Source organism: Ranitomeya variabilis, chromosome 4, assembly GCF_051348905.1.
Source record: "Ranitomeya variabilis isolate aRanVar5 chromosome 4, aRanVar5.hap1, whole genome shotgun sequence".
In the NCBI taxonomy this organism is placed as follows: Eukaryota; Metazoa; Chordata; class Amphibia; order Anura; family Dendrobatidae; genus Ranitomeya; species Ranitomeya variabilis.
Window position 1 is genome coordinate 50761017 of NC_135235.1, and position 26017 is coordinate 50787033.

The 26017-nt window shown below is 44.3% G+C and overlaps 1 protein-coding gene across 1 annotated transcript in view; it reads left to right on the top strand.

Moving 5' to 3' along the window:
• The window catches only part of LOC143769708 (alpha-2-macroglobulin-like protein 1), a 271438-nt gene that overhangs the window by 238692 nt on the left and 6729 nt on the right, over positions 1 to 26017 (top strand). The window contains exons 33-36 of the mRNA XM_077258494.1: positions 5196 to 5264; positions 9937 to 10039; positions 12903 to 12944; positions 14330 to 14464. Coding sequence (XP_077114609.1) covers positions 5196 to 5264; positions 9937 to 10039; positions 12903 to 12944; positions 14330 to 14464 — 349 coding nt within the window. The remainder of the gene's footprint in view (positions 1 to 5195; positions 5265 to 9936; positions 10040 to 12902; positions 12945 to 14329; positions 14465 to 26017) is intronic.

The following is a 26017-nucleotide window of genomic DNA, read 5'->3' on the forward strand; positions in this document are numbered from 1 at the left end:
CTGTTCTCTTGATCTTCTATGACTAGAGAGACCATATTTATATGTTGTTGGTGGGCCAATAGGTGTTCTCTCATCATGTTAGAGGATTCAATTATGTCTGATTGGGTATTTCCCAGAGCTTTGACCAATGGCCAATATGTTTCACGTCAGACCTTAAACCCGCGACCTCATCAATCAGGGGCTTCATACTGGTGGCTAGCAGTTTTTTTTCATGAAATTTCGTGAGATAGAAACCTGGTCATCTGTTGTAGATTCACATTCTGACTAGTGTTGAGCATTCCGATACCACAAGTATCGGAATTCCGATACCGAGATCCGATACTTTTGTGGTATCGGGAATCGGTATCGAAACAACATTAATGTGTAAAATAAAGAATTAAAATAAAAAATATTGATATACTCACCTGTCCGGAGGCCCCTGGACATCACCGCTGGTAACCGGCAGCCTTCTTTGCTTAAAATGCGCGGCTGCCGGTTCACAGCGGTAAGGTCCAGGCTGCGTCAGAGAGGTGAGTATATCAATATTTTTTATTTTAATTCTTTATTTTACACATTAATATGGATCCCAGGGCCTGAAGGAGAGTTTCCTCTCCTTCAGACCCTGGGAACCATCAAGGATACCTTCCAATACTTGAGTCCCATTGACTTGTATTGGTATCGGGTATCGGTATCGGATCAGATCTGATACTTTGCCGGTATCGGCCGATACTTTACGATACCGATACTTTCAAGTATCGGACGATATCGCTCAACACTAATTCTGACTCATCTTGGCTGATGTCTGAGTTTTCAGGCAGTGTAGGGGATTCGTTGTCCCGACCTTGTGATTTGTCTATAGACCGTCTAACCTCTGATTTTTTCATTAGAAATGTATCCATTTCCCTGCGTGAGTTAGACTTCAGGCTTACAGAGGGGTTTCTGGTTAGACTTTTTGCCCGTTCTTTACTGGAGCTAACCATTTTGTTATCAAGAAAATACGGGCGTGCTGTGATGTCTGATTTGGTTCATGGATTTGGTTAGATAGGCATATTTATAGATTGGGCATTATTTATTTAGGATATTTAAGATGTTCAGCAGTTGTTGCACTTCACTCAAAAATCAATAGAATAGCCACAAACTAATAGACAAAATACAGCAAGAAATAATATATGTATCAGTCTTGAATGCTGGCCCACAAGGCTTGTGTGTGGAGCTAGTTGTTAGTTCTTACTGTGGACCTGTAAATTCTATCCCCAGAAGACCAGGTTAATGATCTTTATGCCGAATAGGTCATTGTGTGTGACAGCTATATGAAGTAGAGAAGGCCAGGGTCTGTGCTGCTTCCTCTCAGTAGCTGGGAGCAGACTTATCCCTCTGCTGACAGGCGAGGGTTAAAAATGGTGCTGGGATTGGTGGGAAAACCGTCACGCCTGTTGTATCCCCCGCAGTGCTTGGCAAACTAAGGGGTCTCCGCCAGGCCAGATGGGATGCAGAGCGCTGAAGTGGACGTGTCACCGTAGCCTTCCCCGCACTTGTAAGTGATCTTCGTCCTTGTCTGGGCCTGCCTCACGCGCTCAGGGCGGGTGATAGCGACAGCCTCTCACCGCAGCGGTGAGGTGTGTTAGGACTAGCGGAATGCACCAAGCAATAGAGAGATTGTTACGAGGTGCGTTCGAAGCCCGGGGTCCACCGTGCAGAGATACCTGCTGCAAAGTAATAACGGCCGATGGACACTGAGCTCACACATGGGTTAAACTTCACACCATGTGAAATGTAAGTGACCTCTGTTGCCTCACAGAGTCGCGCTGTACACAGAAACTAATACCCTAACTAGGGTTGTGCTTGCTCTGGAACTCTTCTGTGCTAACCGCACACATGAAGGAACCAGATGCTTAGCCAAGGCTAATTGCCCCCACTGATGCTAGCTGCCTGCCTGAGTGTACAGCCCCAAAGCTAAACAGACACACCACATACAGCGGGGCAAAAAAGTATTTAGTGCAAGTTCCACCACTTAAAAAGATGAGAGGCGTCTGTAATTTACATCATAGGTAGACCTCAACTATGGGAGACAAACTGAGAAAAAAAAATCCAGAAAATCACATTGTCTGTTTTTTTTATCATTTTATTTGCATTTTATGGTGGAAAATAAGTATTTGGTCAGAAACAAAATTTCATCTCAATACTTTGTAATATATCCTTTGTTGGCAATGACAGAGGTCAAACGTTTTCTGTAAGTCTTCACAAGGTTGCCACACACTGTTGTTGGTATTTTGGCCCATTCCTCCATGCAGATCTCCTCTAGAGCAGTGATGTTTTTGGCTTTTCGCTTGGCAACACTGACTTTCAACTCCCTCCCAAGGTTTTTCTATAGGGTTGAGATCTGGAGACTGGCTAGGCCACTCCAGGACCTTGAAATGCTTCTTACGAAGCCACTCCTTCGTTGCCCTGGCGGTGTGCTTTGGATCATTGTCATGTTGAAAGACCCAGCCACGTTTCAACTTCAATGCCCTTGCTGCTGGAAGGAGGTTTGCACTCAAAATCTCACGATACATGGCCCCATTCATTCTTTCATGTACCCGGATCAGTCGTCCTGGCCCCTTTGCAGAGAAACAGCCCCAAAGCATGATGTTTCCACCACCATGCTTTACAGTAGGTATGGTGTTTGATGGATGCAACTCAGTATTCTTTTTCCTCCAAACACGACAAGTTGTGTTTCTACCAAACAGTTCCAGTTTGGTTTCATCAGACCATAGGACATTCTCCCAAAACTCCTCTGGATCATCCAAATGCTCTCTAGCAAACTTCAGACGGGCCCGGACATGTACTGGCTTAAGCAGTGGGACACGTCTGGCACTGCAGGATCTGAGTCCATGGTGGCGTAGTGTGTTACTTATGGTAGGCCTTGTTACATTGGTCCCAGCTCTCTGCAGTTCATTCACTAGGTCCCCCCGCGTATTTCTGGGATTTTTGCTCACCGTTCTTGTGATCATTCTGACCCCACGGGGTGGGATTTTGCGTGGAGCCCCAGATCGAGGGAGATTATCAGTGGTCTTGTATGTCTTCCATTTTCTAATTATTGCTCCCACTGTTGATTTCTTCACTCCAAGCTGGTTGGCTATTGCAGATTCAGTCTTCCCAGCCTGGTGCAGGGCTACAATTTTGATTCTGGTGTCCTTTGACAGCTCTTTGGTCTTCACCATAGTGGAGTTTGGAGTCAGACTGTTTGAGGGTGTGCACAGGTGTCTTTTTATACTGATAACAAGTTTAAACAGGTGCCATTACTACAGGTAATGAGTGGAGGAAAGAGGAGACTCTTAAAGAAGAAGTTACAGGTCTGTGAGAGCCAGAAATCTTGATTGTTTGTTTCTGACCAAATACTTATTTTCCACCATAAAATGCAAATAAAATGATAAAAAAACAGACAATGTGATTTTCTGGATTTTTTTTTCTCAGTTTGTCTCCCATAGTTGAGGTCTACCTATGATGTAAATTACAGACGCCTCTCATCTTTTTAAGTGGTGGAACTTGCACTATTGCTGACTGACTAAATACTTTTTTGCCCCACTGTATATAGAGTGGTAGAGTATCCACTGGCAACAGCCAAACACAAATGATACTAGCGTATGGCCGTGCGGCCATGCAAACCTTTTATAGTTGTACCTCTCCAGGACCTTCTTAGTGGAGCAAAAGGAGCTGCTGCAAGACCTGAGCATGTGAACCCTGACCTCCAATGAGAGGTCTTCCCTTGGGCATGCTCAGAAGGAGAAAAGCAGGAGCACATGCTCGCCGCCGAACATTACTGGTTATAATGGCTGAACCAGGAAGGGCAGCAGTAACCAAATGTGCAGTATCTGTCCGAGCCAGGCACTGGGATCGATGTCTCCGCTGAGCAGGTTCCACTGCGGCTGGAGAAGAATGGAAGACCGCAGCAGACATGGTTCGCCTCCTGACGAAGCCATTCAGGTGAAACGCGCGTCGAGGTTTCCCTCTCTGCCTGCAGCACCTTGTCATCCACTGCAACTATGTCCCAAGGTAACAGTATGCTATCTTTAGCTCACTCATTGTACCCGTGACTATGTTACCTTTCTTTAGACATATATCCCCCACTATTCATTTTAGTTAGGGGATCACCATAGGAATTTTTCCCTTTGACATTCTGTGCATACTATTTTGGCACACCATTCAGTATTCACTGGGCTGCGGTCAGAGCAGGGTGCTCATATCCTTTTTTTGTTTTTTCATGTTATCGCCAGCATTGTTTTTTTGTCATCTATTACATGCTATCTTTTAGCTGCTTCTTTCTACCACCCTTTTGTCCATGTATTATTATATTTAATATTGTGTGTATATTTGATACCTTAATAAATACCTGTTCACTATAACTGTTCCTTGTACCTCTATTCTTATGCACAGATTCTTGGTCTATGACCTTTCCTCAATTGATCGTTTAGATCTAGGGATTATTTAGTCTGGTGCGTCTTTTTAGGTTCATATAGTTCGAGATTCCCCCTGTGCAGCGGCAGGAACTTGACACATAACAAGGTGTTACGGTGATGCTGCACTAAGGTCTGTGGTAGCGGCGGGAGGCTGGTTTATGTTAACGGTGAGCGGTATGGAGGATTAGGGGATTGTGGCCTGGTATGTAGCAGGCGGTACTTGTCGCAGAGCGCTGTTTTATGCTGAATAGAAGATGGTGCCTCTCCATGCCGCTGCCTCCTCAACCAATCCGAACAGCGCATCCTGGGCTGCAAAAGAAGGGTTCCCAGCTTCTCCCACGGTCAGCCATTGAAGGTAGATTCACGCTGTAGGGAAAATTGTCTCTGGTGGGGTAAAAAACTTAGGAAATTCCTCCTATATGCAGGAGCTCTTTTCTGGTGCGACTGCTCCACTGTTCAGTAAGGCCACACCCCAAAAAAGCTAACCATTTATCAGTCCATAGCGATACTTGTCGAGATTATATTACCATGACGAAGGTTATATTTGGGTTCATCAACATGAATGAGGTAAGATACAATCATAGGACATCTCAACGAAGTATACACATTTTTAGGGTCGAGTACCTACAATTCATCCATAATTTTTTATTTTTTTTTTGTAGAAAAATTCACCAAAACTGACAAATTTGAATTCTAAAGATTTGCTCATCTCTAGTCACTATTATTGCTAATTGATATCCTGGCAGAAATGACATTTACATGATCTTTTTTTTTGTTTAGCTGAAGAAACATCCTTTGGTGGAAAGAACAGAAATATTACCTGAAAATGTTACCATTTACCTAAAAAAGGTGAGACAGAATTCTTCTTATAAAGCATTGGATGTCATTGAAACAGTTTTGATTACTGAGGCCTGGTATATTCATAGATTGTTGCTTTAAAGGGAATATGTAGAACAAAAGTAACGTGATGTTTAAAGTTTTTATGTCACATGTATTTATTTTACATTTTTGATAGTTTTTCTCTAATTTCCCATGCCATGACCCCTGAGCCTCACAATAGGCTGATACTTCCTATTGCATATTAATGGCTCCTCTGGAGTCATCTTGTTTCCATGACATGCAGTAATATATAAGGCAACACCTGTGTTAGAAAGCTGGAAGATTCACCACTGACACAAGGTGATGGTCACAGCCCACCTTCTCCCCCTTCCTCTGCACAGAGACCTCTGAACAGCACACACCACTCTCCCATAGGAGTTAATGAGTTCTCGTCAGACAGTAGTGTTCTGTGTCCTTGTAGCTGTGATATGAGCAGTCGCTTTAGCAAAATTAACAAGCTCACAAAATAAAATCCCTACAAATAGAAATCTGGTTTAGTTATTACAGTGGCCACTGTTCAATAAATGTTTTCTTTATTTGCAGGAGCGTTGGTGTTTCATATTCAGACAGCAGCACGGTGTAGGGTCAGAGACCCTGATGCCAGCGATGTATCACTTAGTTTATTGGCTGCAGCAGTTGTGACAGAATCCCAGTTTTCTCTGCTCTAGATCTAGCAGAGCTCGGAATTTTGAGCCCTACATACAGTGGGGAAAACAAGTATTTAGTCAGCCATCAACTGTGCAAGTTCTCCCACTTACAAAGATGAGGGAGGCCTGTAACTGACATCATAGGTAGACCACAACTATGAGAGTCACAATGAGAAAACAAATACAGAAAATCATCTTGTCTGATTTGGCAAGATTTATTTTGCAAATTATGATGGAAAATAAGTATTTGGTCATTAACAAAAGTTCATCTCAATACTTTGTAATATGTCCTTTGTTGGCAATGACAGAGGTCAAACATTTACTGTAAGTCTTCACAAGGTTGGCACACACTGTTGATGGTATGTTTCCTCATTCCTTCATGCAGATCTCCTCTAGAGCAGTGATGTTTTGGGCCTGTCGCTGGACGACACAGACTTTCAACTCGTTTTCTATGGGGTTGAGATCTGGAGACTGGCTAGGCCACTCCAGGACCTTCATATGCTTCTTACGAAGCCACTCCTTTTTTGCCTTGGCAGTGTGCTTGGGATCATTGTCATGCTGAAAGACCTATCCACGTTTCATCTTCAATGCCCTTGCTGATGGAAGGAGATTTGCACTCAAAACCTCATGATACATGGTGCCATTCATTCTTTCATGTACACGGATCAGTCGTCCTGGTCCCTTTGCAGAGAAACAGCCCCACAACATGATGTTGCCACCCCCATGCTTCACAGTAGGCATGTTGTTCTTTGGATGCAACTCAGCATTCTGCCTCCTCTGTCATGATTCCCAATGGCAAGGGAACAGGGAAAAAACGGACTAGCTCTAGGAAGATGGTAACTAAGGTAACCGCGATGCTGAACCTACCACGCAACTAATAGTAGCCAGGGGGTGTTCCTACGTTGTTTCTAGATACCTCGCGCCAGCCGGAGATCTAACTACCCCTATCAGAGGAATACACAGACCTGGCTTGCCTCCAGGGAAACCCCAAAAGTCATAGTAGCCCCCCACATATAATGACGGTTAGGTAAGAGGAAAACACAAATGCAGTATGAATATAGATTCAGCACAGTGAGGCCCTCTAACTAGATAGCAGAAAAATACAAAAGAGGACTTCACGGTTACCTAAAAACCCTAAGTAGCCATCCTGAAATTACCTTAGCTCCGTTATCAACTCATGACACCAGAGTGGCAATTTCAGCTCACTAGAGCTTCCAGCAGCACAAGAAACATAAATGCATGCTGGACAAAAAACAAACGTTCAAATGCCAAAGATTCAACTTAGCTGAATTGCAGACTTGGAGCAGGTAGCAAGCAACAGGGGAGCTCTGGTAACATTGATTGCCGGCACTAGAATAACTGAGAAGCCAGCCTAAGTAGGAAACTCCCAATTGCCTGATGAAAACAGGTGCACTAGGAACCCAAGCCACAAGTCAGCCAGTACCACAAGTAGCCACCAGAGGGAGCCCAAAAACAGAATTCACAACACTCCTCCAAACACGACGAGTTTTGTTTCTACCAAACAGTTCTACTTTTGTTTCATCAGACCATATAACATTCTCCCAATACTCTTCTGGATTATCCCAATGCTCTCTAGCAAACTACAGACGGGCCCGGACATGTACTGGCTTAAGCAGGGGGCCACGTCTGGCACCACAGAATGTGAGTCCCTGGTGGTGTAGTGTGTTAATGATGGTAGCCTTTGTTACCGTGGTCCCAGCTCTCTGCAGTTCATTCACTAGGTCCCCCCGTGTGGTTCTGGGATTGTTGCTCACTGTTCTTGTGATCATTTTGACCCCACGGGGGGAGATCTAGCATGGAGCCCCAGATCGAAGGAGAATATCAGTGGTCTTGAATGTCTTCCATTTTCTTATTATTGCCTCCACAGTTGATTTCATCACACCAAGCTGCTTGCCTATTGCAGATTCAGTCTTCCCAGCCTGGTGCAGGGCTTCAATTTTTTTTCTGGTGTATTTGACAGCAATTTGGTCTTCACCATAGTGGAGTTTGGAGTGTGACTGTTTGAGGTTGTGGACAGGTGTCTTTTATACTGATAACAAGTTCAAACAGGAGCCATTACTACAGGTAATGAGTGGAGGACAGAGGAGCCTCTTAAAGAAGTTACAGGTCTGTGAGAGCCAGAAATCTTGCATGTTTTTAAGTGACAAAATACTTATTTTCCACCATAATTTGCAAAATAAATCTTGCCAAATCAGACAAGGTGATTTTCTGGATTTGTTTTCTCAATTTTGACTCTCATAGTTGTGGTCTACCTATGATGTCAATTACAGAACTCTCTCATATTTTTAAGTGTGAGAACTTGCACAATGGGTCGCTGACTCAGTACCTTTTTTCCCCACTATAACTCGCCCACAACCCAGATTGGCAGCTTTCTGTCTACACCGTATATTGACAGTAAGAAGCTAATCAGTGTTGGGGGGGGGGTGAGGTTGGGCGAGGAGGCAATAAACAGCTAGTCCTCTAGTAATAGTCTAATGCTGATAAAACACTGATTTTATTGAAACAGGCGCACAACCTAATTAATGACTAGTGTTGAGTATTCCGATACCGCAAGTATCGGGTATCGGCCGATACTTGCGGGTATCAGAATTCTGATACCGAGATCCGATATTTTTGTGGTATCGGGTATCGGTATCGAAACAACATTAATGTGTAAAAGAAAGAATTAAAATAAAAAATATTGCTATACTCACCTCTCCGACGCAGCCTGCACCTTACCGAGGGAACCGGCAGCCTTCTTTGCTTAAAATGCGCGCGTTTCCTTCCTCCCGTGACATCACGGCTTGTGATTGGTCGCGTGCCGCCCATGTAGCCGTGATGCGACCAATCAAAGCAAGCTGTGACGTAATTTTCAGGTCCTGAATGTCGAATTCTAGGCATTCAGGATTTTAAAATTACGTTCCGGCTTGTGATTGGTCGCGTCGCGGTCACATGGGCGACGCGACCAATCACAAGCCGTGACGTCACGGGAGGCAGGAAACGCGCGCATTTTAAAATTACGTCACGGCTTGTGATTGGTTTTGTGCCGCCCATGTGACCGCGACGCGACCAATCACAGCAAGCCGTGACGTAATTTCAGGTCCTGAATGCCTATTTCTGCATTCAGGACCTGAAATTACGTCACGGCTTGCTGTGATTGGTCGCGTCGCGGCAACATGGGTGGCACACGACCAATCACAAGCCGTGACGTCACGGGAGGAAGGAAACGCGCGCATTTTAAGCAAAGAAGGCTGCCGGTTCCCTCGGTAAGGTGCAGGCTGCGTCGGAGAGGTGAGTATAGCAATATTTTTTATTTTAATTCTTTATTTTACACATTAATATGGATCCCAGGGCCCGAAGGAGAGTTTCCTCTCCTTCAGACCCTGGGAACCATCAGGAATACCGTCCGATACTTGAGTCCCATTGACTTGTATTGGTATCGGGTATCGGTATTGGATTAGATCCGATACTTTGCCGGTATCGGCCGATACTTTCCGATACCGATACTTTCAAGTATCGGACGGTATCGCTCAACACTATTAATGACACATCACTGGGATCAGGGTCTCTGCCCCTCCATCATGCTGTTCTCAGATTAAATAGCAAAACCTCCTGTTAAATTCTGTTTAAGACAATGGAAGCCATCCATGATAGAAAATTTGCCAATGGATAAAATGCCAACAATCTGAAATTTTTTGTTATTCGCTTAACTCTTAATTATGTGGAAACTGTCACAGCCTTGTTGTGAACTACAAGAAACTTTTTACCAGTAACTTCTTTTTCTAAGTTTTTGCAATTTGTTTTACCTATCCTATGGTATTTTGTGGAATTTTCAAACACAACACCTAGAATGACGCCATCTTGGCACAGCTATAACATTCTGTTTGCTTTTCTAGTGCTGACCAATTCCATAGCACTGTAAAAAGATGTATACCCACTCAGCCAATTTCTTTTGTATGCAGATATTATACTTTTCTCGTTTGATTCATTTGCAGATCTCCCATGAAACTGTAAGCTTGGAGTTTTCTGTGGAACAAGAAGCTCTGGTGGAGAATCTGCAGCCTGCCACCGCTGTCGTGTTGGATTACTATGATCCAGGTATGTGATATAAAGAATACAACTTATTTACAGTATTTTGCCTAATTTTTAGTCAGTTTAGGAAAAAAAATGCTGCAAAGAAAGGCATAAATTCTTCTAGGTTAACTTGTCACTTGTACACAGTTTTTGAATGAACACAACAGGGAGATTGTGCCAAACATCATGGAGAAATAACCTCAGATCTTCTGTGGATGTCGCTTGTACAAATCTTTCTGTCTCTTCATGTAATCTAAGACAGACTCAATTATGTTGATATCAGTGTTCTTTGGGGACCATATCATCCCTTCCAGGACTTCTTGTTCTTCTTTACGCTGAAGATTGTTCTTAATGATGTTAGCAGTATGTGTGGTGTTGTTTTCCAGCTGCAGAATAAATTTGGAGCCAATCAGATGCCTTCTTAATGGAATTTGCCCAAGCCTATATCAACAGGAGATCTGTGGTTAGTTCTTCAAGATGTTTGGAACAATCTCCTTGCCAATTTCCGTCAAAATCTGTGTACAAGTGAACTGAGAAGAATTGATGCTGTTTTGAATACAGATGGTGGTCACAATAAATGCTAATTTGATTTAGATTTTTCTTTTGTTCATTCAGTTTGCATGTTAGTAATGGATAAAAATAAACTACCAACACTTCAATTTTTCAAGCATTCTTGGCAGCATTTTTCACAAACCTGTCTAAAACTTTTGCACAGTACTGTATAGTACATTTAATTTTTCAGAATACTGTTCACTTGATTAGAGTGTGTTACAATAATGTCAATAGATTCTCTGCTGTTTCACTCATTTGGGAGTTTTAATGCATTAAGGTACCTTCACACTGAGCGACTTAACAACGATAACGATAGCGATCCGTGACGTTGCAGCGTCCTGGATAGCGATATTGTTGTGTTTGACACGCAGCAGCGATCTGGATCCCGCTGTGATATTGCTGGTCATTGCTGAAAGTCCAGAACTTTATTTGGTCGTCAGATCGGCGTGTATCGTCGTGTTTGACAGCAAAAGCAACGATGCCAGCAATGTTTTACAATGGTAACCAGGGTAAATATTGGGTTACTAAGCGCAGAGCCGCGCTTAGTAACCCAATATTTACCCTGGTTACCATTGTAAAAGTAAAAAAAACCACTACACACTCACCCTCTGATGTCTGTCACGTCCCCCGGCGTCCGCGCTGCTGCTCAGAGCTTCCTGCACTGACTGTGTCAGTGCCAGCCGTAAAGCAAAGCACAGCGGTGACGTCACCGCTGTGCTTTAGGGCCGGCGCTTACACAATGCAGGGAAGCTGAAGGCGAGGGACGCGACAGACACGGCAATGTAAGTATGTAGTGTTTGGTTTTTTTTACATTTACACTGGTAACCAGGGTAAACATCAGGTTACTAAGCGCAGCCGTGCGCTTAGTAACCCGATGTTTACCCTGGTTACCCGGGGACTTCGGCATTGTTGGTCACTGGAGAGCTGTCTGTGTGACAGCTCTCCAGCGACCACACAGCGACGCTGCAGCGATCGGCATCGTTGTCGATATCGCTGCAGCGTCGCTTAATGTGACGGTACCTTTAGTGGCCTCTCTATGCAAATAGAGCAGTGATCCCAAACTACACGCCAGTGTTATGTATTGATCAGCGTATCACTTGCTGTAGCTAAATACTATTGTCATGCTGCTGCAGTGCAGTGTCCACCAGAGGGAGCTTGAGAGGCAAGTGAGACTGCATGCACAGAGTAACTCCACAGAGCAGAAGCACAGGCGCCACCAAGTGGTGAGAGAGTGGTCACACAAGCTTAGTCAAAAAATGTTCAGATGCAAAGTACAAAAAGGAGTAAGCAGTATGCGTGGTCAGGAGCAAGCCAGGGGATTCAGCAATGGTTGGAAGTGGATAAGAAAAAGACAGAAAGCAGTAGTGAGTCTGAATACAGGCCGAGTCAGAAACCAGATAATATAACCAAGAAACAGAAACGCTGGGAAAAGGGCAGATAGAGGAAGACAACAGACACGGGGCAAGTCAGGGATCACAGCAGGACAAATCAAGGGTTACCAGAGTCAGGTTCACACACCGAAGGCAGAATTATAGCTGACACCGCCAGAAGGAAGCATGGGAGCTAAATAGTAAACCTAACCCAGAACGAGGCAGGGCAAAGTTAACCCTTGACATGATCCACCCGGAAAAAGGGCAGTCAGCATTAAACCCTGGAATGGATCATGACAACTACAGAATAATTATCAGTGTCGTGTTGGGATCCCAATCAGCAGCACAATACAACATGTAGGCCATATAAAAATTCCAAACATTTGTCAAAATAATACTCTTAAATAAAGTAAAAACATTCCATTAGATTTCCACAAAATACAAAGGTAAATACCACCATACAGTGCTCAAGTAATGCTGGCATACCTAGTACCAGTATCATATGTAAAGTTCCCTAATGATAGTGCTATATAATGTCTAAATAATTAATATTCAGATTTCCCAGAAGTCCAATGCACCAGACAATTTACAGTTCTCTGAACATAGAGAGGCAAAGGCGATAAGGCATCTCCACAGGCCATAAATCTGCCGCCTTCTAAATTCTTCTGAAAACTGTGTATGAACTTTGTGTCTGCGATCCATCAGATAACCCACTATAATTATTTGTCTAAAACAGGGGGTCCCAGCTGCATCAGGGACATGTAGATTGTCTAAGAGTGTGAGGTCTTTTCCTTTCAATTTACAATAAAGCCATGATTCAATCGTCAATATGAGGGTGATATTCACCAATATTAATTCTGCCCTGGTGCCAATAGCCTATTTTCATTTTGTGACTAGATATTTCTACCCAAATTTTTCAGTGGTTTTTGCTCCTGATTTATATTTGATATATATTTCTATTGCAGATGAGCATACAGTGGTGGAGTATCATGCCCCATGGAATTCAGGTAAGGAATCATCTCTGAATATTTTGTCATTGGTTTTAAAATCAGTGGTTGATTGCCTTTGCATGTGAATTAAAATGCTAATTACTCAGGAATTCAGGAATTTTATTCTGTCCTAACACTGCTGCTCCTCTCCCATGTGTGTATTTTATGGTTTGAGACACCCCTGTTTTTACAATAGTTTCTCCTAGCTGTCTTTATTTGAAATAAAATTGTGTATCTTATCCTATTAGTGTATTAGGCCTCTTTCACATTAGCGTTGTGCACTGCACGTCGCTATGCCTCGTTCTGTAGAAAAAATGTGTCGGTGCGCTGCAACGTCGCATAGCGACGTGCAGTGCACGACGCTAGTGTAAAAGTAGCCTTACTCTCTTGATCTATTTTGCAAACTAATTGCTGCATGATCTGTATGGTTCTTTATACTGTAAGGCCATGTGCACACGTTCAGGATTGTTAGCGTTTTTTTCGCGTTTTTTCGCTATAAAAACGTGATAAAAACGCGAAAAAAAACGCTTACATATGCCTCCTATTATTTACAGGGTATTCCGCATTTTTTGTGCAAATGTTGCGATTTTTTCCGCGAAAAAATCGCATAGCGGAAAAAAAAGCAACATGTTCATTAAAAATGCGGAATTGCAGGGATTCCGCACACCTAGGAGTCCATTGATCTGCTTACTTCCCGCACGGGGCTGTGCACACCATGCGGGAAGTAAGCAGATTATATGCGGTTGGTACCCAGGGTGGAGGAGAGGAGACTCTCCTCCACGCACTGGGCACCATATAAGTGGTCAAAAAATAAGAAATAAAATAATAAACAGTCCTATACTCACCCTCGATGTATTCCCGCCTCCTCGCACGCTGCCGTTCGGTTCCTGTAGCTGGTGTGCGCTGAAGGACCTCGCCGAATGACGTCACTGTCCTGTGATTGGTCGTGAGCGGTCATGTGACCGCTCACGTGACCGTGACGTCACGGGAGGTCCTGTGCGCACAGACCAGCTAGAAGAGGAGCCGGACGGCCGCTGAGGAGATGTCTGGGTGAGTATAAGCATTTTTTTTATTTTTTTTATTATTTTTAAACATTCTATCTTTTACTATAGATGCTGCATAAGCTGCATCTATAGTAAAAAGTTGGTCACACTTGTCAAACGCTATGTTTGACAAGTGTGACCAACCTGTCAGTCAGTTTTCCAAGCGATGCTACAGATCGCTTGGAAAACTTTAGCATTCTGCAAGCTAATTACGCTTGCAGAATGCTAAAAAAACGCGAAAAAAAAAATGCGGATTTCTTGCAGAAAATTTCCGGTTTTCTTCAGGAATTTTCTGCAAGAAATCCGCAACGTGTGCACATACCCTAATAGATGACATTTTTATGACTTGTCCATGTTCAGTTGTAGCTCACTGTGCATTATCTGCAACCGAGAGAGAGGATTGTGGATACGCAAGTATAACGAAGGAGCAATGTGAACAGAAAGGCTGCTGCTTCGACTCCAGCATTCATGAGACCAAATGGTGTTTCTTCCATGGTACGACTTAACATTTAATGTTCTCCGTACTCTTAAAACTTTTTTTTTTGTCACCAGTTCTTGGTATCATATGACAACTAGTGATGAGCGATTATACTCATTGCCCGGGTTTTCCTGAGCACGCTCGGGTGGTCTCCGAGTATTTGTTAGTGTTCAGAGATTAAGTTTTCATCGCTACAGTTGAATGATTTACAGCTACTATCCAGGCTGAATACATGTGAGGGTTGCCTGGTTGCTAGGGAATCCACACTGGCTAATCAAGCTGGCTAATAGCTGTAAATCATTCAGCGATGAAAACTTAATCTCCGAACACTAACAAATACTCGGAGATAACCCGAGCATGCTCAGGAAAACCCGAGCAATGAGTACACTCACTCATCACTAATCAGAACCCTTTATTGTACACTGATATAGTCTGAGGTAGAAAATTCTGTGACTGGACATATCTAACCCCCTAAAGACAACCCATATACATGTGCAGCGTCTGTGCACCATCACTACTGTATATGTATCGGGCTCCGGAACCATGCCTGCTCCATGAAGCACTGCTTAAGTCTCTCTTACATAGCTGGCACCCAAAAGTAACTGACCTAGCTATGATTACATCAGTTCAACTTCCTAAACACCATCATCAAGTATGACGGTTGCTTTTAAAATGGCGGCCGTCACTTCTGATGGCCATACTCTCCATGCGATGCAGCTGCGGACTGCTGAAGCCACATATCTGCTATGTTAAAACTCCTATAAAACACAGACTGCGACTGAACTTTATATGAGATTTTCATTTTCACAGTACACTGCAGTGCAGTGAATAGGCAATCAAGTGATCTTGGGTTCAAGTCCCCTAAGAAAGTTAAATAAAGTTTCAAAAACATAAAAATATACAGTACAGATCAAAAGTTTGGACACAACTTCTCAGTTAAAGATTTTTCTGTATTTTCATGACTATAAAAATTGTAAACTCACACTGAAGGCATCAGCACTATGAATTAACACATGTGGAATTATAAACTTAACAAAAAAGTGTGAAACAACTGAAAATATATCTTACATTCTAGGTTCTTCAAAGTAGCCACCTTTTGCTTTGATAATTGCTTTGCACACTCTTGGCATTCTCTTGATGAACTTCAAGAGGTAGTCAACGGAAATGGTCTTCCAACAATCTTGAAGGAGTTCCTAGAGATGCTTAGCACTTGTTGGCCCTTTTGACTTGACTCTGCGATCTAGCTCACCCTAAACCATCTCGATTGGGTTCAGGCCTGGAGACTGTGGAGGCCAGGTCATCTGGCGTAGCACCCCATCACTCTCCTCCTTGGTTAAATAGCCCTTACACAGCCTGGAGGTGTGTTTGGGGTCATTGTCCTGTTTAAAAATAAATGATGGTCCAACTAAACTCAAACCAGATGGAATAGCATGCCGCTGCAGGATGCTGTGGTAGCCATGCTGGTTCAGTATGCCTTCAATTTTGAATAAATCCCCAACAGTGTCACCAGCAAAGCACCCTCACACCATCACACCTCCTCCTCCATGATTCACGGTGGGAACCAGGCATGTAGAGTCCATCTGTTCACTTTTTCTGCATCACACAAAGACACGGTGGTTGGAACCAATGATCTCAAATTTGGACTCATCAGACCAAAGCACAGATTTCCACTGGTCTAATGTCCATTCCTTGTGTTCTTTAGCCCAAACAAGTCTCTTCTGCTTGTTGCCTGTCCTTAGCAGTGGTTTCCTAGCAGCTATTTTTCCATGAAGGCCTGCTGCACAAAGTCTCCTCTTAACAGTTGTTGTTGTTAGGGCTGGCAGAACGCACCAAATAATAGTAAGGATGCTATAAGGTGCGTTCGCAGCCCAGGGTCCACCGTGCAGAGAAGACACCTGCTGCTTGGTAATGGCGGACAGTATATGGCGGTATAATGTGAACACACATGGGTTAGCTTCACCCGGTATGTAAGGAAGTGAACCCTGTTGCATCACAGGGCCGCAATACCGCAGAGTGAACGCTAGTATTGGTTCACAGGACTCTGCCCCAATGACACGAGGTTAGAGTCCCTCTAGACCACTAGCGCTCAGCACCGCAACTGCAGTGCCAGGGAAAAGCCTAAATAAAGATTTACCACACTGAGTGCATACAGTGCCCCTCTGGTGTATGCCACTAACCACCCTAACTAGGGCCAGGAAAGCGCAATGTGTGCACGGCGCCGCACTGGCAGTCGCTGCAGAGAAATATGTTCTGAATGTGCAGGTAGCACTGACGGGCACTAGGTAGCATCCACCATCCACGAGCAGGCAACAACACGATTGAGGGAATCATTAAGGACCTTTCATCCATTGACAGACATTCATCTACACACACACGTAGTAAGTTTAAACTAGTGCATGGCTGAGCGGCCATGCAAACATTTTATAGCAGTAGCACTCCAGGACCTTCCAGATGGTCCATTAGGAGTCACAACAGGACCTGAGCATGTGACTCCCGACCTCCAATGAGAGGTTGTCCCGTGGGCATGCTCAGTATGAGAAAAGCAGCACTTAGTCACAGAAAGGCCTGCTCGCTGCTGATCAGTGCTGGCTACAAAAGGCAGAGCTTGGAAAGTCAGCAGTATCCAGTCACACAGTATCAGCTTGAGCCAGAGGCTGGGACAGATGTCTCTGCTGAGCAGGTTCCACTGAGTCTGGAGGAGAATGGGAGACTGCAGTGGACATGGTTTGAGATTCCCACCGTACAGCGACGGGAACTCGACACCTAACAGCTGTAGAGATGTGTCTGCTGCTAGAACTCTGTGTGGCATTGACCTGGTCTCTAATCTGAGCTGCTGTTAACCTGTGATTTCTGAAGCTGGTGACTCAGATAAACTTATCCTCAGAAGCAGAGGTGACTCTTGGTCTTCTTTTCGTGGGGCGGTTCTCATGTGAGCCAGTTTCTTTGTAGTGCTTGATGGTTTTTGCAACTGCACTTGGTGACACTTTCAAAGTTTTCCCTATTTTTCAGACTGATTGACCACTGCTTTTTTCTTGCCACAATACAAATTCTAACAGTCTATTCAGTAGGACTATCAGCTGTGTATCCACCAGCCTTCTGCTCAACACAAATGATGGTCCCAACACTATTTATAAGGCAAGAAATCTCACTTACTAAACCTGACAGGGCACACCTGTGAAGTGAAAACCATTTCCGGTGACTACCTCTTGAAGCTCATCAAGAGAATGCCAAGAGTGTGCAAAGAAGCCATCAAAGCAAAAGGTGGTTTCTTTGAATAACCTAGAATATAAGACATATTTTCAGTAGTTTCACACTTTGTTGTTAAGTATATAATTCCACATGTGTTAATTCATAGTTTTGATCCCTTCAGTGTGAATTTACAATTTTCATAGTCATGAAAATACAGAAAAATATTTAAATGAGAAGGTGTGTCCAAACTTTCGGTCTGTACTGTATATACAGTCATATGAAAAAGTTTGGGCACCCCTATTAATCTTAAGCTCAATGTTTAAAAAAAATAGTTTTTTTTGCAACAGCTATTTCAGTTTCATATATCTAATAACTGTTGGACACAGTAATGTTTCTGCCTTGAAATGAGGTTTATTGTACTAACAGAAAATGTGCAATCTGCATTCAAACAAAATTTGACAGGTGCATAAGTATGGGCACCCTTATCATTTTCTTGTTTTAAATACTCCTACCTACTTTTTACTGACTTACTAAAGCACTTTTTTTTTGTTTTGTAACCTCATTGAGCTTTGAACTTCATAGCCAGGTGTATGCAATCATGAGAAAAGCTACATAAAGTGGCCACTTGCAAGTTGTTCTCCTGTTTGAATCTCCTCTGAAGATTGGCATCATGGGCTCCTCAAAACAACTGTCAAATGATCTGAAAACAAAGATTATTCAACATAGTTGTTCAGGGGAAGGATACAAAAAGCTGTCTAAGAGATTTAACCTGTCAATTTCCACTGTGAGGAACATAGTAAGGAAATGGAAGAACACAGGTACAGTTCTTGTTAAGACCAGAAGTGGCAGGCCAAGAAAAACATCAGAAAGGCAGAGAAGAAGAATGGTGAGATCAGTCAAGGACAATCCTCAGGCCACCTCCAGAGAGCTGCAGCATCAACTTGCTGCAGATGGTGTCACTGTGTATTGGTCAACTATACAACGCACTTTGCACAAGGAGAAGCTGTATGGGAGAGTGATGCGAAAGAAGCCGTTTCTGCAAGCACGCCACAAACAGTCGGCTAAGTTATGCAAAAGCACATTTGGAGAAGCCAATTTCTTTTTGGAAGAAGGTCCTGTGGACTGATGAAACCAAGATTGAGTTGTTTGGTAATACAAAAAGGCGTTATGCATGGTGGCAAAAAAACACAGTGCGTTGTATAGTTGACCGATGCACAGTGACACCATCTGCAGCAAGTTGATGCTGCAGCTCTCTGGAGGTGGTCTGAGGATTGTCCTTGACTGATCTCACCATTCTTCTTCTCTGCCTTTCTGGTGTTTTTCTTGGCCTGCCACTTTTGGCCTTAACAAGAACTGTACCTGTGTTCTTCCATTTCCTTACTATGTTCCTCACAGTGGAAATTGACAGGTTAAATCTCTGAGACAGCTTTTTGTATCCTTCCCCTGAACAACTATGTTGAATAATCTTTGTTTTCAGATCATTTGACAGTTGTTTTGAGGAGCCCATGATGCCACTCTTCGGAGGAGATTCAAACAGGAGAACAACTTGCAAGTGGCCACTTTAAGTAGCTTTTCTCATGATTGCATACACCTGGCTATGAAGTTCAAAGCTCAATGAGGTTACAAAACAAAAAAAAAGTGCTTTAGTAAGTCAGTAAAAAGTAGGTAGGAGTATTTAAAACAAGAAAATGATAAGGGTGCCCATACTTATGCACCTGTCAAATTTTGTTTGAATGCAGATTGCACATTTTCCGTTCGTATAATAAACCTCATTTCAAGGCAGAAACATTACTGTGTCCAACAGTTATTAGATATATGAAACTGAAATAGCTGTTGCAAAAAAAACAATTTTTATAAAACATTAAGCTTAAGATTACTAAGAGTGCCCAAACGTTTTCATATGACTGTATGTGTGTGTGTGTGTGTGTATATATATATATCGGTCTGGTAGTTGGGGGCAGGTATATCTCGCCTAGATACCTGTCCTATGTGTGTTAGGCTGCTCTGTGTCTTCAGCATACTCATGGGTTAATTAGTGCAGGTTCAAAAGATGACCAGCTGGAGGAATCAGGCGTCAGCCTGGGGCACACAGAATGCTTGTCTGTGTGAGACAAATGTGAGTAAGTGCTGTACTCATGACCTGTGTTATGTTTGCTGGGTGGGAGTAGCCCCCCAGTTGTTAGATAGGAACGTGTTTGTTTAGTAAGTGCCGGACAGGCAAGGATTTCTTTTTATGATTTGTTTTCTGTATTTGCTTTCACTTTAATAAACCTGACCTGAGGTCAGTCTACCTGGAAACCTGCTGTCGCCTCAGAGTTTAATGCACAAACCACGTGACCTTTGACCCCAGCAAAGGCGATCCCGGAGTGTTTTGTCACATTGTGGTGGAGAACGCGGGCACTCCGTGGCACAGGCGACAGTATGGAAGACGTGGTGAAAGCCCTGGTACAGTCCACTGCCGTACAGCAGCAGGCTACTGCCGCACAGCATGAAGCTAATCGCTTGATGGCCACACAGCTGAAGGAGTTAATGGACGTGATGACTGCAGACCGCCAGCTTCTCCAACAGGTGGCGCAGCGCTTGGTGAGCATGCCTGAGGCTAACCCGGAAGCAGAGTCCAGGAGAATCCATGTGAGTCGGTACTGGCAAAAGCTGACCGCAGAAGATGACGTTGAGGCGTACCTGACAACGTTTGAGCGGACAGTGTTGAGAGAGAAGTGGCCGAAGGAACGATGGGCCGATCTAATTGCTCCGTTTCTCTCCGGTGAGGCCCAAAAAGCTTACCATGACTTGGACCCGGAAGTCGCTCAGGACTTTGAGAGGCTGAAAGCTGAGGTCCTGGCCCGGCTGGGTGTGACGACGGCTGTCCGTGCACAGAGGGTACATCAGTGGACCTATCAGCCTGATAAACCGCCGCGATCGCAGATGTTTGACCTGATCTACTTGATAAAGAAATGGCTGCAACCCGAGGTACTGACAACTCCAGAGATAATCCAGCGGATCGTTCTGGACAAGTACCTGAGAGTATTACCACCGGCGCTGAAAAAGTGGGTGAGCCAAGGAAATCCCGCGACAGCGGATCAACTTGTGGAATTGGTGGAGCGTTATTCCGTGGCGGAAGGACTTCCTGACGATACCTCCACCACCCGGTCTGTGCCTCCTCCTCGTGGAACCGGTAAGACTGTTCCAGGGACTGCGGGAGAAGGAAAATTACCTAAAACTGTGGGGGAGGTACCCGGGACTGCTCGCGCTCCGAGACCGAGAGTGTCGGACTATGGTCTTAATAGGGGGCCTGTTAGGTGTTTCCGCTGCCATGAGAAGGGCCACGTTTCTGCGAACTGTCCTGTTACCGCTGAACCCATGCAATGCGATGTTACAGACTCTAAAAAACGCATGTCTTTGGTTACACGGCTAGTGAGTGTGAATGCGGGTCAAAATGATGCAGCGAAACATCTGTGTGAATTATCTGTTGATAGGAAAAATGTTGTGGCATTGCTAGACTCTGGAAGTGTGGTGACTCTAGTGAATGCCAGTCTGGTGGCACTCCTGTTATGGTTTCCAATGGCAAGGAAACATCAGAAGCATAGAATAAACGGACAAGCTCTCGGGTGATGGAAACTAGAGCTGACCGCGATGCTAAACCTACACACCACACTAGAAGTAGCCAGGGGGCATTCCTGCGTTGTCTCTAGATGCCTCGCGCCAGCTGGAGAACTAACTACCCCTGGTAGAAGAAAACACAGTCCTGGCTTGCCTCCAGAGAATGTCCCCACAGGAGATAGCAGCCCCCCACATATAATAACGGTGAGAGCAGATGAAAAGACACACGTAGTATGAAAGCAGATTTAGCACAGAGAGGCCCGCTAACTAAATAGCAGAAAGATACAACAGAGGACTTCGCGGTCAGCTGCAAAACCCTTCAAAACACCATCCTGAAATTACCTTAACTCATGTGACAACTCATGCCACTGGAGTGGTAATTTCAGCCCAACAAGAGCTTCCAGCTGCAGAGATTCACATAAGTGCAAACTGGACAAAACATACAAAAATAGACTTAAGGACTAAAGTGTCCAACTTAGCTGAGCAGAAAACTGGGAGCAGGAACATGCAACAGAATCACTCTGGAATCTGGATACATTGATGGCCAGCATTAGAATGACTGAGGAGCAAGGTTAAATAGGATACTCCCACATCCTGATAGGAACAGGTGAACTGAGAAGGCAAAGCTTGCAGGACACCAGTACCACAAGAGACCACCGGGGGAGCCCACGAACTGAATCACAACAGTACCCCCCCCTTAAGGAGGGGGCACCGAACCCTCACAAGAACCACCAGGGCGATCTGGATGAGCCCTATGAAAGGCACGGACCAAATCAGAAGCATGAACATCAGAAGCTGTAACCCAAGAATTATCCTCTTGACCGTAGCCCTTCCATTTTACCAGATATTGAAGTCTCCGTCTGAAAACACGGGAGTCCAAGATTTTCTCCACCACGTACTCCAATTCACCCTCAACCAGCACAGGAGCAGGAGGCTCAACAGAAGGCACAAGTGGTACCTCATACCTCCGCAATAATGACCGATGGAAGACATTATGGATAGCAAAGGATGCTGGGAGGTCCAAACGAAAAGACACAGGGTTAAGAATTTCCAAAATCTTATAAGGACCGATGAACCGAGGCTTAAACTTAGGAGAAGAGACCCTCATAGGGACAAAACGGGAGGATAACCACACCAAGTCCCCAACACGAAGACGAGGACCAACACGACGATGGCGATTAGCAAAACGTTGAGTCTTCTCCTGGGACAACTCCAAATTGTCCACCACCTGCCCCCAAATACCATGCAACCTATCCATCATAGTATCCACTCCAGGACAATCCGAAGACTCCACCTGACCAGATGAAAAACGAGGATGGAACCCTGAATTGCAAAAGAAAGGGGAGACCAAAGTGGCAGAACTGGCCCGATTATTAAGGGCAAACTCAGCCAACGGCAAAAAGGAGACCCAGTCATCCTGATCAGCAGACACGAAACACCTCAGATAAGTCTCCAAGGTCTGATTAGTACGTTCCGTCTGGCCATTTGTCTGGGGATGAAATGCAGACGAAACAGACAAATCAATGCCCATCCTGGCACAAAACGCCCGCCAAAATCTGGACACAAACTGGGATCCCCTGTCGGAAACGATATTCTCCGGAATACCATGCAGCCGAACCACATTCTGAAAAAACAGGGGCACCAACTCAGATGAGGAAGGCAGCTTGGGCAAGGGCACCAAATGAACCATCTTAGAAAAGCGGTCACACACCACCCAAATGACGGACATCTTCTGAGAAACAGGGAGATCAGAAATAAAATCCATAGAGATGTGTGTCCAAGGCCTCTTAGGAACAGGCAAGGGCAACAACAACCCACTAGCCCGAGAACAACAAGGCTTGGCCCGAGCACAAACATCGCAAGACTGCACAAAAGTACGCACGTCCCGAGACAGGGAAGGCCACCAGAAGGACCTAGCCACCAAATCTCTGGTACCAAAAATTCCCGGATGACCTGCCAACGCAGAAGAATGAACCTCCGAGATGACTCTATTGGTCCACTCATCTGGCACAAACAATCTACCAGGCGGACAACGATCAGGCCGATCCGCCTGAAACTCTTGTAAAGCACGTCGCAGGTCTGGGAAGACAGCAGACAATATCACCCCATCCTTAAGGATACCCGTAGGTTTAGAATCACCAGGGGAATCAGGTTCAAAACTCCTAGAAAGGGCATCCGCCTTCACATTCTTAGTACCTGGCAGATACGAAACCACAAAATTAAACCGGGAGAAAAACAACGACCAGCGCGCCTGTCTAGGATTCAGACGTCTGGCCGACTCAAGATAAATCAAATTTTTGTGATCAGTCAAGACCACCACCTGATGTTTAGCACCCTCAAGCCAATGACGCCACTCCTCGAATGCCCACTTCATCGCCAAAAGCTCCCGATTACCAACGTCATAATTTCGCTCGGCGGGCGAAAATTTTCGAGAAAAGAACGCACAAGGTCTCATCACTGAACAATCTGAACTTTTCTGCGACAGAACCGCCCCCGCTCCGATCTCGGAAGCATCAACTTCCACCTGAAAAGGAAGTGAAACATCAGGCTGGCACAACACCGGAGCAGAAGAAAAACGGCGCTTAAGTTCCCGAAAGGCCTCCACAGCAGCAGGAGACCAATCTGCAACATCAGCACCCTTTTTAGTCAAATCAGTCAAAGGCCTGACAACGCTAGAAAAACCAGTTATGAATCGACGATAAAAGTTAGCAAAGCCCAAAAATTTCTGAAGGCCCTTAAGAGAAGTCGGTTGCGTCCAGTCACAAATAGCCCGAACCTTCACAGGATCCATCTCAATAGAAGAGGGGGAAAAAAATGTACCCCAAAAAAGAAATCTTCTGAACCCCAAAAACACACTTTGAACCTTTTACAAACAGAGAATTGGTCCGCAAAACCTGAAAAACCCTCCTAACTTGTTGAACATGAGATTCCCAGTCATCCGAAAAAATCAAGATATCGTCCAAATACACAATCATAAATTTATCCAGATATTCACGGAAAATATTGTGCATAAAAGACTGAAAGACCGAAGGGGCATTTGACAGACCAAAAGGCATCACCAAATACTCAAAATGGCCCTCGGGCGTATTAAATGCGGTTTTCCACTCATCCCCCTGCTTAATTCGCACCAAATTATACGCACCGCGAAGATCAATCTTAGAGAACCACTTCGCCCCCTCAATGCGAGCAAATAAATCTGTCAGCAATGGCAAAGGATACTGATACTTGACTGTGATCTTATTCAAGAGTCTATAATCAATACAAGGTCTCAAAGAACCATCGCTTTTAGCTACGAAAAAGAACCCCGCTCCAAGAGGAGACGAAGAAGGACGAATATGTCCCTTTTCCAAGGACTCCCTAATATACTCTCGCATGGCAGCATGTTCAGGTACAGACAGATTAAATAGACGACCCTTAGGAAATTTACTGCCAGGGATCAAATCTATGGCGCAATCGCAATCTCTGTGAGGAGGAAGAGAATTAAGAGTAGATTCCTCAAAAACCTCACGATAATCAGACAAAAACTCAGGAATTTCAGAGGGAATAGATGAAGCAATGGAGACCAAAGATGTGTCCCCATGATTTCCCTGACATCCCCAGCTTAGTACAGACATTGTTTTCCAGTCAAGGACTGGGTTATGAGTTTGCAACCATGGCAATCCCAGCACCAACACATCATGTAGATTATACAGTACAAGGAAGCGAATCACCTCTTGATGGTCTGGAGTCATACACATAGTCACTTGTGTCCAGTATTGTGGTTTATTACTAGCCAATGGTGTAGAATCAATACCCTTTAGAGGTATAGGAACTTCCAGAGGCTCTAGATCAAACCCACAGCGCCTGGCAAAGGACCAATCCATAAGACTCAAAGCGGCGCCAGAATCCACATACGCATCCGCAACAATAGAAGATAACGAACAAATCAGAGTTACAGACAAAATAAACTTGGACTGCAAAGTGCCAATAGCAGAGGATTTATCAACTTTCTTTGTTCGTTTAGAGCATGCTGATATAACATGAGTAGAATTTCCACAATAGAAGCACAAATGATTTTTGCGCCTATAATTCTGTCGTTCGCTTCTGGACAGAAAGCTATCACATTGCATACTCTGTGGTGCCTCTTCAGAAGACACCGCCAACTGGTGCACAGGTTTGCGTTCCCGTAAACGCCGATCAATCTGAATTGCCATTGTCATGGACTCATTCAGACCAGTAGGCGCAGGAAACCCCACCATGACGTCTTTCACAGCATCAGAGAGACCTTCTCTGAAAATTGCCGCCAGAGCGCACTCATTCCACTGAGTAAGCACAGACCATTTTCGAAATTTTTGGCAATATATTTCGGCTTCATCTTGCCCCTGAGAGAGGGCTATTAGGGCTTTCTCAGCCTGAATCTCCAAATTTGGTTCCTCATAAAGCAACCCCAAAGCCAGAAAAAACGCATCCACATTGAGCAACGCAGGATCCCCTGGTGCCAATGAAAATGCCCAATTTTGGGGGTCACCCCGCAGTAAAGAAATAACAATTCTTACTTGCTGGGCAGGATCTCCAGCAGAATGAGATCTCAGCGAAAGAAACAATTTACAATTGTATTTAAATTTTAGAAAACAAGATCGATCTCCAGAAAAAAAACTCCGGTATAGGAATTTTAGGTTCCGACCGAGGAGCATGTAACAAAAAATCTTGTATATTCTGAACTTTAGAGGCAAGATTATTCAAATTGGTAGCCAGACTCTGGGGATCCATATTTCAACAGATAAAGTCTGAGCCATTCAGGG